This window comes from Scylla paramamosain, chromosome 9 (genome assembly GCF_035594125.1).
Source record: "Scylla paramamosain isolate STU-SP2022 chromosome 9, ASM3559412v1, whole genome shotgun sequence".
In the NCBI taxonomy this organism is placed as follows: Eukaryota; Metazoa; Arthropoda; class Malacostraca; order Decapoda; family Portunidae; genus Scylla; species Scylla paramamosain.
Window position 1 is genome coordinate 18,479,040 of NC_087159.1, and position 14,217 is coordinate 18,493,256.

At 41.1% G+C, this 14,217-nt stretch overlaps 2 protein-coding genes across 2 annotated transcripts; one reads left to right on the forward strand and one right to left on the reverse strand.

Annotated features, from left to right (window-relative positions):
* Positions 1-2,913: 2,913 nt before the first annotated feature.
* On the forward strand, positions 2,914-4,995 carry LOC135103260 (uncharacterized). Its single transcript, XM_064009305.1, has 3 exons — positions 2,914-3,104; positions 3,430-3,521; positions 4,541-4,995. Exons 1-3 carry the CDS (start codon positions 2,914-2,916, stop codon positions 4,993-4,995), a joined length of 738 nt encoding a protein of 245 aa, XP_063865375.1.
* A 64-nt stretch (positions 4,996-5,059) lies between these two features.
* LOC135103261 (uncharacterized) lies at positions 5,060-5,625 on the reverse strand. The gene is made up of 2 exons (XM_064009306.1): positions 5,500-5,625; positions 5,060-5,305 (listed from the first exon to the last, which is right to left on the reverse strand). The coding sequence occupies exons 1-2, from the start codon at positions 5,623-5,625 to the stop codon at positions 5,060-5,062; spliced, it is 372 nt and encodes a 123-aa protein (XP_063865376.1).
* Positions 5,626-14,217: the final 8,592 nt, after the last annotated feature.

Below are 14,217 nucleotides of genomic sequence, written 5' to 3' on the forward strand. Positions count from 1 at the left end.
GAGAATTCTGCCATGCCAATCATAGATTAAATAAGGAAACATAAACATTTAGACGCGTTCTGTTCTAGTGTTGCTTATTACCTCGAATCTGGTGATGAAACAAACTTTCCTAAGTTGCAAATGAGTGCTGATACGTTTTTCATGCAAGACGGTCTCTTGTATAGGTCGAATGACGTCTCTACTGACAATTCTAGTGAGCGTTTATCTCAGCTCGTAACTTAACCACGTTCACGATTTACCCCACGCAGGACATCCAGGTCGGGACAGATGCCTCTCACAAGCAAAACGATCATATTTCTGGCCAACTATGAGGAAGGATATATTTCACCATTGTGCAGTCTGTTCTCAGTGCGTTTCGCATCGTTCCTCACTCGCTCACGACACATTAGACAAATCGTTCAGACCAAGGATAACTGGCAACTCACTCAAACTATTACCATAGCGAGCGTTAAAATCACCCATTAATACACACCAGTTATAACTGTTTGTTTTGATCTCCTGTATCCTTCCTAATGCTACATAACTAAAATAAGGAGAGTTCGGTGGGGGGATATAACAGAAGCAAAATAGGGTATCGGGGATACACTTGAGTTTGAACCACACCTGATCTGGTACACTGACATCTGTTTCTGTGACATATGGCCGTAAATGATCCCTCACCAGTACACACGTGCCACCGCGCTGATATATATACACACACACACACACACACACACATATATATATATATATATATATATATATATATATATATATATATATATATATATATATATATATATATATATATATATATCCCAATAAGGATAATAGGCCATTCACGTTAATGCCCCGCTCAGTAACATTAATCTGACCTGATCATTGGGGGGGAGTAACTATGACTCCTGTAAGACCTAGGTTGATGTGCAACAACTCCCTAAGTGACGTGAAAACCCTACTTGAGACTTAGTTACAGGGGAAGTCTGCCTCCACGTGGTGCCCGCTGGTAACAAGGGAACACACCTGTTCGTGAGGTTCAGGGTTGGTCCCTCGGCCTAAGTGCTTTCCTACGAGACGAACGTGAGACGGGGAGATGGACAATATTCTATCCTCCCTTATCAAACGTTCGTACAGGAGTTCCGCCAGGCTTCAGTTCCCTTAACAGCCTCACTAATCCGGAGTCTTCCTGCTCTTTCAGGTTCTCTATCCCGTTTGGGTGTGGGCCGTCGGTGTGATCTGCTGAGTCCAGCGCCAAACCCACTAAACCTGGGCTACAGTAGTCACGCTGGCGTTTCCGGGATGATGGCTTGCTGGGAGCACGGCAGCGCTCTTCCTGCCAGAAATTCAGCGGGTTCATGGCTTTAATCAGGGGTACACGGTGCGGATGCGGTACTAATCTCCCCCAGGCTGGAGGAGCGGACATAGAGCCTCTGTGTCCTTTCCAAAGGCCTGAGGTGCTCTCGCAAGAGGTGTTACGTTTGATAATGATGTTTCATACTGCATACATGTGGAAGGTAGCCAACCGCCTGGTCTGAGGGTGGCGTCTTCAGCCGGAATCCTATCGGGTGAGAGCCGGGTAGGTAGGTTTCGCATCGCTCATGCCGTCTTAAATGACGGCGGGTGTGAGTAGTGCTGGTTTTAAGCCGCTACCCTGTTGTTCCCCCTCCCTCCAGCGGGGGTATTGTTTGCTGCCTAGTACGGCGCTTATTGTCCAAGCGCGGGAACGGCGGTCGGACAAAGTATGACTCGATTAAGGTATTATTATTTTCATTATTGTTATGTTGTTCAAATGCGAGGAGAAATTTCATCTACATTTTAATACTAGCCCTTCCTTATACTTTCCATATCTTTGCGAACTAAACCGCATGCAATACTTGTAAGGGTTCAAAGAGATTTTTCTCCTGCGCCAGCGGTCCAAACACTTAATATATATATATATATATATATATATATATATATATATATATATATATATATATATATATATATATATATATATATATATATATATATATATATATATATATATATATATATATATATATATATATATATATATATATATATATATATATATATATATATATATATATATATATATATATATATATATATATATATATATATATATATATATATATATATATATATATATATATATATATATATATATATATATATATATATATATATATATATATTTTTTTTTTTTTTTTTATTTATTTTTTTTTTTGTGTATAAATGGGCAGGAGGTTTTCTCTTGTACACAAGAGAAGAAGAGGAAATTGAACATCTAAGAACCTGCCTGCAAGACACTTCTGGATTTCACCACAGAGAAAAGCAATGAAGAAAAATGCCATTTCTTGACGTGTTAGTCACACAAACTGAAGAGAGTTTCTCCACCAGCGTCTACATCAAGCCAACTAGCACAGGACAGTGTTTAAATGGAAGAAGTGAGTGCCCTCAACGCTACAAAGACTCGACGATTGCTGCCTACATAAGAAGAGCCATCACACACTGCAGCGAGTGGAAAGAAGTCCACGAAGAGATAAAAAGATTTACGAATGTTCTCCTAAACAACAGATTCACCGCGAAAGAAATAAACAAGCAAATCAAGAAAATACTGAATGAATATTGCAGCGGGAAAGCAGAGAAGAAGGAAGAGAAAGAAAACATCAAGATTTACTACAAGGCACACTTCTCAACAAGTTATAGTGCTCTTACACACGAGGACACTAGTGTACGCCACCGGTGTCGGACACTAGTGTCCTTGCTCAAGACACCGCCTGGCAACTAGTGAGCCACTCACACACCTCAGTCGGAAGAATGGCGGGAAACGAAGAGCTTCTACTTGTTGCTTTGCTGGCCAAAAAGAAATCGAAGAGGCGCTCTGTAGAGAGGAAGGTGCATGTACATCCCATATTGTCATCAAGAATGAACACAGGAGCGCATCATACACTTTTCAATGATTTGTGTGCTGATGAAAAGAAGTTTTTCAACTATTTTCGTATGAGCAAGCCGTCATTTGAAGAACTTCTCAGCTACGTCAGGAGAGACATCACAGGAACTACCACAAACATGAGAGAATGCATTGCACCAGACGAGAAGCTTGATGTAACTTTGAGGTAAGCCTTATATAACTAGTTGCTGGTACTTTTTGCGAGGACATACATGATAAAAAAATACTAGATCTATTAATAAGACAAAAAAAAAATGATCTATTAGTAATATTTATTTCCTTACAAGTACAGTTCTATTTAGTACAAACAATGAGGTGCTTACTATGCAAGAAATAACTAATTATCATTCATATGGTTGCTGATGTCAGACATGGCTGGTGATGGTGCTGTTGTAGACATAGGAGTTGTTTGTAGATTAGTGTTGCTGCATTGAGGAATGTTATTCAGAGAATTATGATATCCCCCATGAACTGCTGGTTGCTGGGCATAGTGGAAAACTGGTGATGGCTGTGGAGGCTGGTAGATGGGAGGTGCCTGATGCTGAAAGTGCTGTGGCCATTGTTGGTACACCTGTTGAGCCTGGTAAATGGTAGCAATAATATCCTACTTTAGCTTCAATTTTCTGTCTGCAGGTACCTTGTGCAGTTCTGTTACTAAGAATAGTAAGAACATCCTATCCTCGTCGTTTTCATTTGTTGCCTGTTGATTCTCACGCAATGCTTTTTTTTGAGGAGTTCAATGAGTTCATCATCAGTACTTTTTGTTTTCCGAGACTGGTTATGAGAACGTTTTCCAGGACGTTTCTCAGTCTCCCAAGTTTGCATTTCCTGACCTAGCTCTTGGGAGTCTTCATGTTCATTATCCTGATTAGTCTCTTCATCCATACTGCTTGCAGTGTGTTTGGAGACAGTTTCAAGAAAACGCAGGGCTTCAAAGTAGACATTTTTGCTTCCGTCCACAGGCACCTGATCCACTCTTTTCTTGCTTCTTCTTCAACAACTCTCTGGCATAGCAGGATCGGATTCCCTTCCACTTCTTCTGAACAACAACCACTGACAAAGAGAAATCATAAACATCAGAAATACGATTTGCAAACTGTACAACGTCAGTATGTGTGTGTGTGTGTGTGTGTGTGTGTGTGTGTGTGTGTGTGTGTGTGTGTGTGTGTGTGTGTGTGTGTGTTTGTGTGTGTGTGTGTGTGTGTGTGTGTGTGCTGCAGTCAATTAACCTATACCTACTTTTTTAAAATTTTTGCTACAGGTATCTGGCCACCGGTGACACCATGACTGATCTCCAATACCAGTACAGACTAGGCGTATCTACCATCGCGAAAATCATCCGGGAAGTCTGCAAGGCTATTTGGGAAAGAGTGAAGACAGTTTGTTTTCCTGATGTGACAGAAAGACTTTGGTTGGAAATTGCAGCTCAGTTTTACCAAAAGACTGATTTCCCTCATTGTCTTGGTGCCTTAGATGGGAAACACATCAGGGTAATCAAACCAGAGAATATTGGCTCTTTGTATTATAATTACAAGAACTACTTTTCGATTTTGCTTCTTGCTGTATGCGATGCATCACACAAATTCATATTTATTGATGTAGGTGCATATGGGAAGTCTTCTGACTCAACTGTGTTCAAGGAGAGTAAATTTTTCAGGAAACTTGAAAATCAAACCCTGAATGTTCCTGCTCCACAAGAATCGTACTCAGGCTTTGGAACACACATGCCTTTTATATTTGTGGCTGACGAAGCTTTTGGACTATCACAACACATTGTGCGCCCATATGCTGGTAAATTTTTGAGTCAAAAGAAACGCATCTTCAATTACAGACTTTCACGAGCCCACAGACTCATTGAATGCTCATTTGGAATCCTTGCAAACAAATGGCGCATCTTCCATCGACCACTCAATGTAAGCCTATCACTGGCAGAGGACATCATCAAGGCGTGTTGTGTTTTGCATAATTTTGTAAGAGACAGAGATGGCGTTCGAATTGAGGATACTTTGATATGGAACCTGCTGCAGGGCCAACTTCAAGACTTGCCAGCCATTTGAGAGACAAATTTGCGGACTACTTTGTCAGTGACCAAGGTGCACTTCCATGGCAGTTACAACGTATCTAGACAATGGTGTGGGTGGTGACATGGTGTGGTGGTGTGGGTGGGTGGTGGTGACAAGGTGTGGCTGATGACATGGTATGGTGACGTGGGTGAATGGTGGTGACAAGGTGTGGGTGATAACGTGGTGTGTTGGTGTGAGTGGGTGGTGGTGACAAGGTGTGGGTAGGTGGTGGTGACATGGTGTGGTGGTGTGGGTAGGTGGTGGTGACATGGTGTGAGTAGGTGATGACATGGTGTGGTGGTGTCTGTGTGGTTGGTGACAGGAATGGGGTAACTTTTGTGTGTAATAATGAATAAACTTGTATACGTAAGCACAGTAGATTCTTTACTTACCTTGTGAACATGTAATGAAACAGAAAATAAAAATAAACATAAAGGACTTACGTATTTCTTTCTTTTCTGAGAAGGGTCTCTCTTCAAAATCAGGAATGAGTATCACCATTATTGCATTCCAGCAGTTCTGCTTTTCTATCTTATTTGCATATCCCTCACAAGATGGGTCCCATAGTGCTGGTAGTTTTTCTATTTCACAAATGAGGTCCTCCGTGTTCAGCTTCTCCACCATCTTCGAAATTGTCCTTGATAGGCCGTCTCCTTCCATCATGGGATGATGGTGGGTGTCAAACTGAGCATGAGAAGCTGGCCAGTGGGCAGCGGTGGCGGACACTGGTGGCTACGTGTGAAAGCTTCCATTTAAAACAATGCTTTGCAGTGAGTGGCGGCAACCGTCAGTGTCCGCCACGTGTTGCGGGAGCGAGACACCGAAATATCTGTTGCCCGGAAGTTGTCTGCTTGGGACACAGCTGTTGCCTCGTGTGAAAGGCTCCATTTGATAATATGGGAGGCAACTAGTGTCCGACACCGGTGGCGGACACTAGTGTCCTCGTGTGTAAGGGCACATAAAGAAGATGAAAAAATTACACGGCAAATCGTCAAGAAAAATGTCACACCAACCGACCCTGAGAAGAAGTTAACCCTTACCATCTATTTATTACAAAAAAAAAAAAAAAAAAAAAAACAGGCACCTACTCCGAAACAGTCCACCACAACAAAAGGAGAAAATGCAGCAGTCTCATGTCGTGTATAAGTTCACTTGCATCCAAGGGAACTGTGCAGCTCTTCAATCAACCTATATCGGCATGACGATAATGCGATTAAGCAGAAGACTCAGTAACCACCTAAAATCAGGCGCGCCCAAGACCCACGTGACCCAATTGCACAAAACCACACTCACTAGAAAATACCTTGAAGAACAAACGGAGATCATCACCACATGCAAGGATAACAGACGCCTCCCAATCTTAGAAGCCCTACATATCAAGAACTTAGAGTCAAAGCCTAATATACAGAACCAAGACCTACAAGCGCTCCCGAGTATGAAGCGAAGCTTAAACACAGCCGCTCCCAGCCAATCAGAAGCCGAGCTGCCCTCGCCCAGACCCGAGGCAGCTGTATAAAAGGAGCCCGCGGCACTGGCCAGTGTACACACAAATAAATTCACTGTTACTTGAAATAAACAATATAAAACAATTTAGCAATGTGGTTAGCCCACAATCTATTTTTCTCATACCTCTCTTTCACCCCTTCTCTTCCCACCCACTTTCTCTTAGCTAGCTATTTTCTTTTCTTCACCCCACTTAAAAAAAAACAAAAAAAACAACCTCCTCTGCCACTGAAGAAGGGTCAAGGACCCGAAATCGCGACCTGGCGAAGATGATATCCTACGGGAAAATCATCAATATTCTTACCAAAGAGAATAAGACACTCCTTCGAGAAAAGGAAAACATCATGAAGAAAATCATAAACGCTGAACTCAGTATCACTTTCAACGAAATATATATATATATATATATATATATATATATATATATATATATATATATATATATATATATATATATATATATATATATATATATATATATATATATATATATATATATATATAATTTTCTTTTCCTTTTGCGAAGACAGACAGTAAGTTTTCTTTGAGGCAGATGATGTTATGCTATGGCTATGGCACATTCTCCATTATTTATTTTCTTGTGTTTTTTTTTTTTTCGTATAGTCTTCCGGAGATGTTCAGGAAGTTTGCTGAGTATTTGTCCATATGGCGACGTTTCGGATCTTTCTAGAGCCATCTTCAGACTAGGTCTGGTCGGCGTCTTTGCTTCTTTTGCTTTTTTGCTTTACTTGTAGAAAGATTGATAATATTGAAGAGTTTGGACAGAAGAAGTAAAAGAAAGGAAATTGAAGGAAAGTAGTAGATTAAAGATCGTGGGCAGACCATTGCTATTTTTTAAATGAAGTACATTGTAGAAAGATTGAGAATATTGAAGAGTTTGGACAGAAGAAGTAAAAGAAAGGAAATTGAAGGAAAATTTCAGTTTCAGTTTGTGGGCAGACCACGTTGCTGTTTTTTTAAATGAAGGTTTTGTGTGGTGTGTGGTGTGTGTGTGTGCGGTCGGCGTACTTTTTACTTTACTTTAATTAGAGAAAGAAGGTGAATGAAGAAGAGTTTGGACAGAGGAAGGTGTATAGTTAGAAATGGAAAGACTGTAGAGAGAAAAGACTGTGGGCAGACCACATTGCTATTTTTATATAGGAGTTTTTGTGTGCTGTGTGTTCGTGGTCGGCGTCTGGTGAGCGGGTTGGTTATATACTGTCTTAGAGGATCACAGGGATGAGAGATGGCGAAGCCGAGCGCGGTGATTGGTTCGTCGGTGTCAATTCCTGACTCGCTGAGCTCCTTTGCGTCTTGCTCTGGGAAGTACTTGGAAATTATCTGCTTGCCTGCTGTTTTTATTTATTTATTTTTATTTATTTATTTATTTATTATTTTTTTTGGTGAAGGCAGGCAGCAAATTTTCTTGGAGGCACACGATGTTAAAAGGTATGGCACATTCTCCATTATTTATTTTCTTGTGGGTGTTTTCTATTTTTCGTATAGTCTTCCGGAGGTGTTCAGGAAGTCTGTTGAGTATTTGTACATATGGCGACGTTTTGGATCTTCCTAGATCCATCTTCAGGCTGGGTCTGGTCGGCGTCTGGTGTGTGTGTGTGTGTGTGTGTGTGTGTGTGTGTGTGTGTGTGTGTGTGTGTGTGTGTGGGTGTGGGTGTGTAGATTGCCATCCAAAGGGGATGGCTTGTGCCTTTAAACCTGAGATGCGGCCCAGAAAAATCCGCTGAGATTGGTCGTACAATGTGTTGCTTCTCTTGTGAGTTGAGTTATCGTGTGTGTGGGTATGACCGCACCAAATCTACTAGTGTGGTGTAAGGTGTATGGTGCAGGATGTTTGTACTCAGGTGTCTGTCGAGATACTCTCCTGTCTTGGCAAGCTCCTCAACATAGTGGATGAGGGGTGATGTGCAAGATGTGTTGCAGTGCTGGCAGGCTTCTTGGGTGTCTTTTACCTCGTTGTAACATTTGTAGCCCAGTTTAAGTCTGTATAGGCTTGTCCTTTTTCTTCGGTCGAGTTGGTTTGAAAATGGACTGGTGTTCTGGGAAGTCTGGAGATACCAGTTTACGCTCGGAGACTCTTCACTGGCTCATTTCTTTAGGTCGCTCTTCGCTGCCTGGCGTGCCGCAGCTTTGATGATGTTTTTAAGGTACATGGGCGGTGACAGTAGGAAGGCTTAAAGCCTTCTTTGCAGCAGTGTCAATTTCCTCGTTCCCTGGGATGCGTCTGGCCAAGACCAGAACTGAGGTGATGAGACCGACGTTGTCTCTTGGCATCCCTCTTACCAGCGCTTGGATGGATCCCATTGAGTCTGTGTGAATGACTAAAGGTTTGGTGCGCAGCTCGGCGTGCTGTAGAGCTTTTAGGATGGCTAGGAGCTCTGTCTGTAAGGTGGATGACTCGTTTGGCAACCTATAGTATATAGTACATAGTATATAGTATATAGTGGTGGACTCCTCGTGAATGAAGGCAGTAGATGTTGTTGTGGTTTGAGGATCCACCGAGCCGTCTGTGTAGTAGACGTCGGCCCCAGGGCGGGTGCCGACTGCAGAGCTTCCCTGGCTAGTTCTGCGAGCATGGCCTTGCTGATTTTCGCTTTGGTGTCCGGTATGTTGTGTATCGTTGTTTGTATTGCGGGTGGTTCCCGCGGTGGTGACGTCTTATAGTCTTCGTGTGGTGTGTCTCTTTTGAAGTGTGCGAAGAAGTGTTGCGCATTGAGTGCTTTGATGGTGTCCGCTGTAGTAAAGGCCCATGTCCTCCTGGTGAAGAGTGTTCTATCTTGTGAAAGAGTCTGTTGGATCTTCCCGGTGTTAAAAGGCGTGTGCCCCTCCTCAAGAACTTCCCCAAGTGAGCAGTACCGACTGCGCGCAGTCTTATTTCCAGGGGAGGGATGTTGGTCTCCACATGAAGGGTGCAGATCCAGGTCCGGTTTGGGGCGCCAACCATGAATCGCATAGCCTGGTTCTGCAGCTTGTCTAGTTTAGTGATGGCTGTGTCTGACGTGGTGGAGAGACATTGTGCGCCGTACTCTGTTACAGATCTAACTGCCTGGATGTAGTTGGTCCTGAGTACCTGGAGACCAGCACTGCCTTGTAGTCTCGTTATGGCTCTCATGACCCACATCCTGGCCTTCTCGATCGTATCGGCTACGTGTCTGTCAAGCTTGAGCTTGGGGTCCATCCAGACCCCGAGGTAGGGGTGGCTTTCCACCCAGTCAATTTTAACTTCGTGCAACCTCAGGGGCGGAAGTACCTTCTTGGAGTCGAAGTGTATCGCTTTGGTTTTGCTGGTGTTTATTTTCAGTCCGAGACGTTGGCATTCTCTAGCTATGACAATGATGGCTCTTTGGGCCTGTTCGGCGTATCTACTTCCTGTTATGATGATGGCTGTATCATCAGCATAGCATAACACTTTCGTTCCAGTACCCAGGGGAAGCGAAAATAATTTTTCTACCAATATATATATATATATATATATATATATATATATATATATATATATATATATATATATATATATATATATATATATATATATATATATATATATATATATATATATATATATATATATATATATATATATTATAGAAAAGGCTTAGTATGCTCCCCTGGGGCGCGTTATCTGCAAAGGTTCTGCTGTGGGTCGGCGTTTTGCTTTTTTTTTTTTTTTTTTGTAAAAAGATTGAGAATATTGAAGAGTTTGGACGGAAAAGTAAAAGAAATGAAATTGAAGGAAAGTAGTATATTAAAGATTGTGGACAGACCACATTACTTTTTTTTAAAGTGAGTACATAGTGAGTTATGTGCGTCTATGGGTCGGCGTCTGGTGAGCGGGCTGGTTATATTCTGACTTAGCAGATCACACGGACGAGAGAGGGCGAAGCCGAGCGCGGTGATTGGCTCGCCTTTGTCAACTCGTGACTCACTGAGCTCCTTTGCGTCTTGTTGTGGGAAGTACTTGGAAATTATCAGCTTGCCTCTTTATTGTAGGTATCTTTGTTGCTATATATATTGCTTCTAGGAAAAGGAGACGTTGATAGTCACTTTCCCTGTCAAGTACTGTTGTTTTACTTTCCAAATTTTCACGAGTGAGGCTTGAGTTATGCTTGACAGCGTAGTGGTCTTTGATAGCACCGTTGGATAGGTGGTAGGTGAGACGCCGAGATAGGGAGGTCTTCGTCATTCCAATGTAAGAATGAGGCCCACACTCTTCACTCCTGCAAGTGTGATGGTAAATGACGTGGTCTTCCTTTAAGGGCGTCCTGGTTGTGCTCCGAAACTGATCTAACACAACCAAGACGCTCTTAAAGGAGGACCACGTCATTTACCGTCACACTTGCAACAGTGAGGAGTGTGGGCCTCATTGTTATATTGGAATGACGAAAACCTCCCTATCTCGGCGTCTCACCTACCACCTATCCAACGGCGCTATCAAAAACCACTACGCTGCCAAGCATAACTCAAGCCTCACTCGTCAAGATTTGGAAAGTAAAACAACAGTACTTGACAGGGAAAGTGACTATCAACGTCTCCTCTTCTTAGAAGCAATATACAAAACAACAAAGATATCTACAATAAACAGGCAAACAGATAATTTCCAAGTACTTCCTGCAGCAAGACGCAAAGGAGCTCAGCGAGTCACGAGTTGACACAGGCTAGCCAATCACCGCGCTCGGCTCCGGCCTCAAAAATAAACATAGAATTGATTTTATTTTGTTTATAACTGGGATTTGTGGGTAGCGGCATATTAAGATTTCATGGTATCTATACAGCTAATCCCTCCAATCACACGCTGCCGCTCGTGAGGCCATTCCTGAGGCCACCAATTACGACTTTCCACGGTAGGTTCAGTTAGACTTTTCATTTGTTTTAGAGATGTGTCAGGCTTTCTGATAGAGGCTCACTGTCATTTATTAATATGGCTACACAGTGGAGGGAAGTGAAGCGAACAGTGCCAGTGTTCAGTAGGAAAAGAAGTCACTGTGTGAGATATTTAGCAACATCAATGGTTAAAATGCGATATACAGACATAAGGAAGAGGTTTCATGTGTTTATTAAGGAAGCCACCAATCTGTACCCACCTCCATCGCCCTGAGAATCTCCACACCACACTGGTAAGGCATAACAGTATAATTTTTTGAGGTCCCTCGCTAGGTTAGGTTATGCTAGGTTAGGTTAGATTAGGTTAGGTTATGCTAGGTTAGGTTAGATTAGGTTAGGTTATGCTAGGTCAGGTTAGATTAGGTTAGGTTATGCTAGGTTAAGTTAACATTATAGTGGAGGGTTCAGAGGGAGCGCAGCCCCACAGGCTAGGTTAGGTTATGCTAGGTTAGATTAACGTCTAAGCAGGAGGGGTCTAAGGGCTAGGATAGGTTACCGAAATTCGAAATATTAAGGTAAATTCCCTTAGAGTTTTGAACACCCTAATTTCAATTATTTTGCATCCCCCAAGAAAAATAAACCTATTCTCCACAGGCCCCCAAGCGTGCTTGAGGGGTTGGGGGAGTTGGGATGGAATGGGTGGGGACGGGCTTCTTATCAAGAAATGCCATATATATATATATATATATATATATATATATATATATATATATATATATATATATATATATATATATATATATATATATATATATATATATATATATATATATATATATATATATATATATATATATATATATATAAAGTAAAATTATGTTGAACTTGAATTACTTTAATTACTGACTGCAGTTAGCAGTAAAATCGTGAGTTGTGAGATTGTATTTTACCTTTTTCTTGAGACTGCCACGTTATTTATATTTAATATTTTTTTTCTCCATACGTTATTGATTTGCATCACAGCACGCTATTAGGCTGGTAATGTTGCATTTTTTTTATGTTATATTTTCCTGTTTATTTCCTTGTCATAGTAGATAATTTATTTATTATGTAACAAGGTAAAAAAGACAAATGGAAACTTACTGTATGTGGAAAATGTTCTGTAAAAACAATTACACATTTTATTTTTAGTTCCCTTAATATGATTCCAATAACTGTATTCTTATGTATGTTAAAGTTTTATTCTGTTATTCATTTTGTTTTTCCTCTTGCCCTTCTGCTTTTCAGTCTCCCCTCTGAGCGTTACCAACAAGGCAATTTGATGAAGAGCGCCTTCTTCCCCTACACAGTGTGTGATGGATACTGAAAGCGTATTGTTTTCTCGATTCTGTAGTTATTCTTTTCTTCTATCCATGGTCTTTGTCTCTCCCTAACGCTCTGGAGGAGGCAGGTGTGGAGCGTCTGGTGGCAGAGGTTTAGCTCTATTTCGCTTTCATGTTTCCCAGATTACTCCCATTGACTTTACCTACTACTGGCCCCCCTCCCCTGTCCCGTGTGTGTGTGTGTGTGTGTGTGTGTGTGTGTGTGTGTGTGTGTGTGTGTCTCTCTCTCTCTCTCTCTCTCTCTCTCTCTCTCTCTCTCTCTCTCTCTCTCTCTCTCTCTCTCTCTCTCTCTCTCTCTCTGTGTGTGTGTGTGTGTGTGTGTGTGTGTGTGTGTGTGTGTGTGTGTGTGTGTGTGCGCGCGCGTGCGCGCGCCCACTGTTGATCCATCGCAAAAGGTTTCCGAGGAAAAAAGAGCATAAGGAAGAGTTTAAATTCTGTCCGTAAGCTTGGGAAGGTCTAAATCCGTTTGGTGTCACAGCCTGACCAAACAGTGATAAATTGGAGACGTACTCTAGCATGGCCTTGTTATTTCATCTACATCATATACTCGTATACTAGCCCTACTTTATACTTTCCATATCTTTGCGAACTAAACCACATACAATATTTGCTCGTACAGGTTCAAAGAGATTTTTCTCCAGCGCCAGCGGTCCAAACACCTAATAACCTGCCTATTGTGCCTTGGAATAGGCAGTGCCCATGACCCATTATGGAAAAATATTATAATAACAGGATCTTCTATGGAACGGATAATTGTCATTCCAGTTGCAGAGCAGAAGGTATAATTGGAGCACAAATGTCGTCTTTCACAGCTCACGTGGTTTGAGAGTAAACAAACTCCTCTATTGCAAGAGGGTTCTTACAATATTGTGTGTGGAGTCTGCACCAGTACACAAACATGGCAGTAAATGTGCCTCGGATGATGTATATCAATATAATAATATTCTGGAAATGAAAATAATTACTTTCAAAGACGATATTTTGTTTAAATGTTATTTGTTTCATTTACTTATTTGTATATATATATATATATATATATATATATATATATATATATATATATATATATATATATATATATATATATATATATATATATATATATATATATATATATATATATATATATATATATATATATATATATATATATATATATATATATATATATATATATATACTATGGAACGGATGATGTTTGTCGTAATGTCATTCTCAAGATGCTTCAAGGACTGTCCAGATGGACCAGTTCATCCCTTGCCCTCGCTAGTCATGGGATGAGGAATATGGAAGCACGTCGCCTACATTTCACGATCATCATGTAGAGTTTAGCTTATGTGTGTGAATCTTTATGACAAGAGTGGCCAGACCAGATCTGTATATACAGGATACAAATTAGTGCTATTGTACAGGCGTATATTACCTATACCTCTATATATGTCAGTGTACAGGCGTGCCATTTAGTACATTTGATACTGTGAAATGTGTTTTT

Coding starts and splice junctions, on each gene's coding strand:
- LOC135103260 (XM_064009305.1), top strand. CDS start 2,914: ATGAACACAGGAGCGCATCATACACTTTTCAATGATTTGTGTGCTGAT. Junction 3,105..3,429: donor AAGCTTGATGTAACTTTGAG/GTAAGCCTTATA, acceptor TGCTGGGCATAG/TGGAAAACTGGTGATGGCTG. Junction 3,522..4,540: donor TGGTACACCTGTTGAGCCTG/GTAAATGGTAGC, acceptor TTATTGATGTAG/GTGCATATGGGAAGTCTTCT.
- LOC135103261 (XM_064009306.1), bottom strand. CDS start 5,625: ATGGTGGAGAAGCTGAACACGGAGGACCTCATTTGTGAAATAGAAAAA. Junction 5,306..5,499: donor ACTGCTGGAATGCAATAATG/GTGATACTCATT, acceptor CCAACCACACAG/ACACCACCACACCATGTCAT.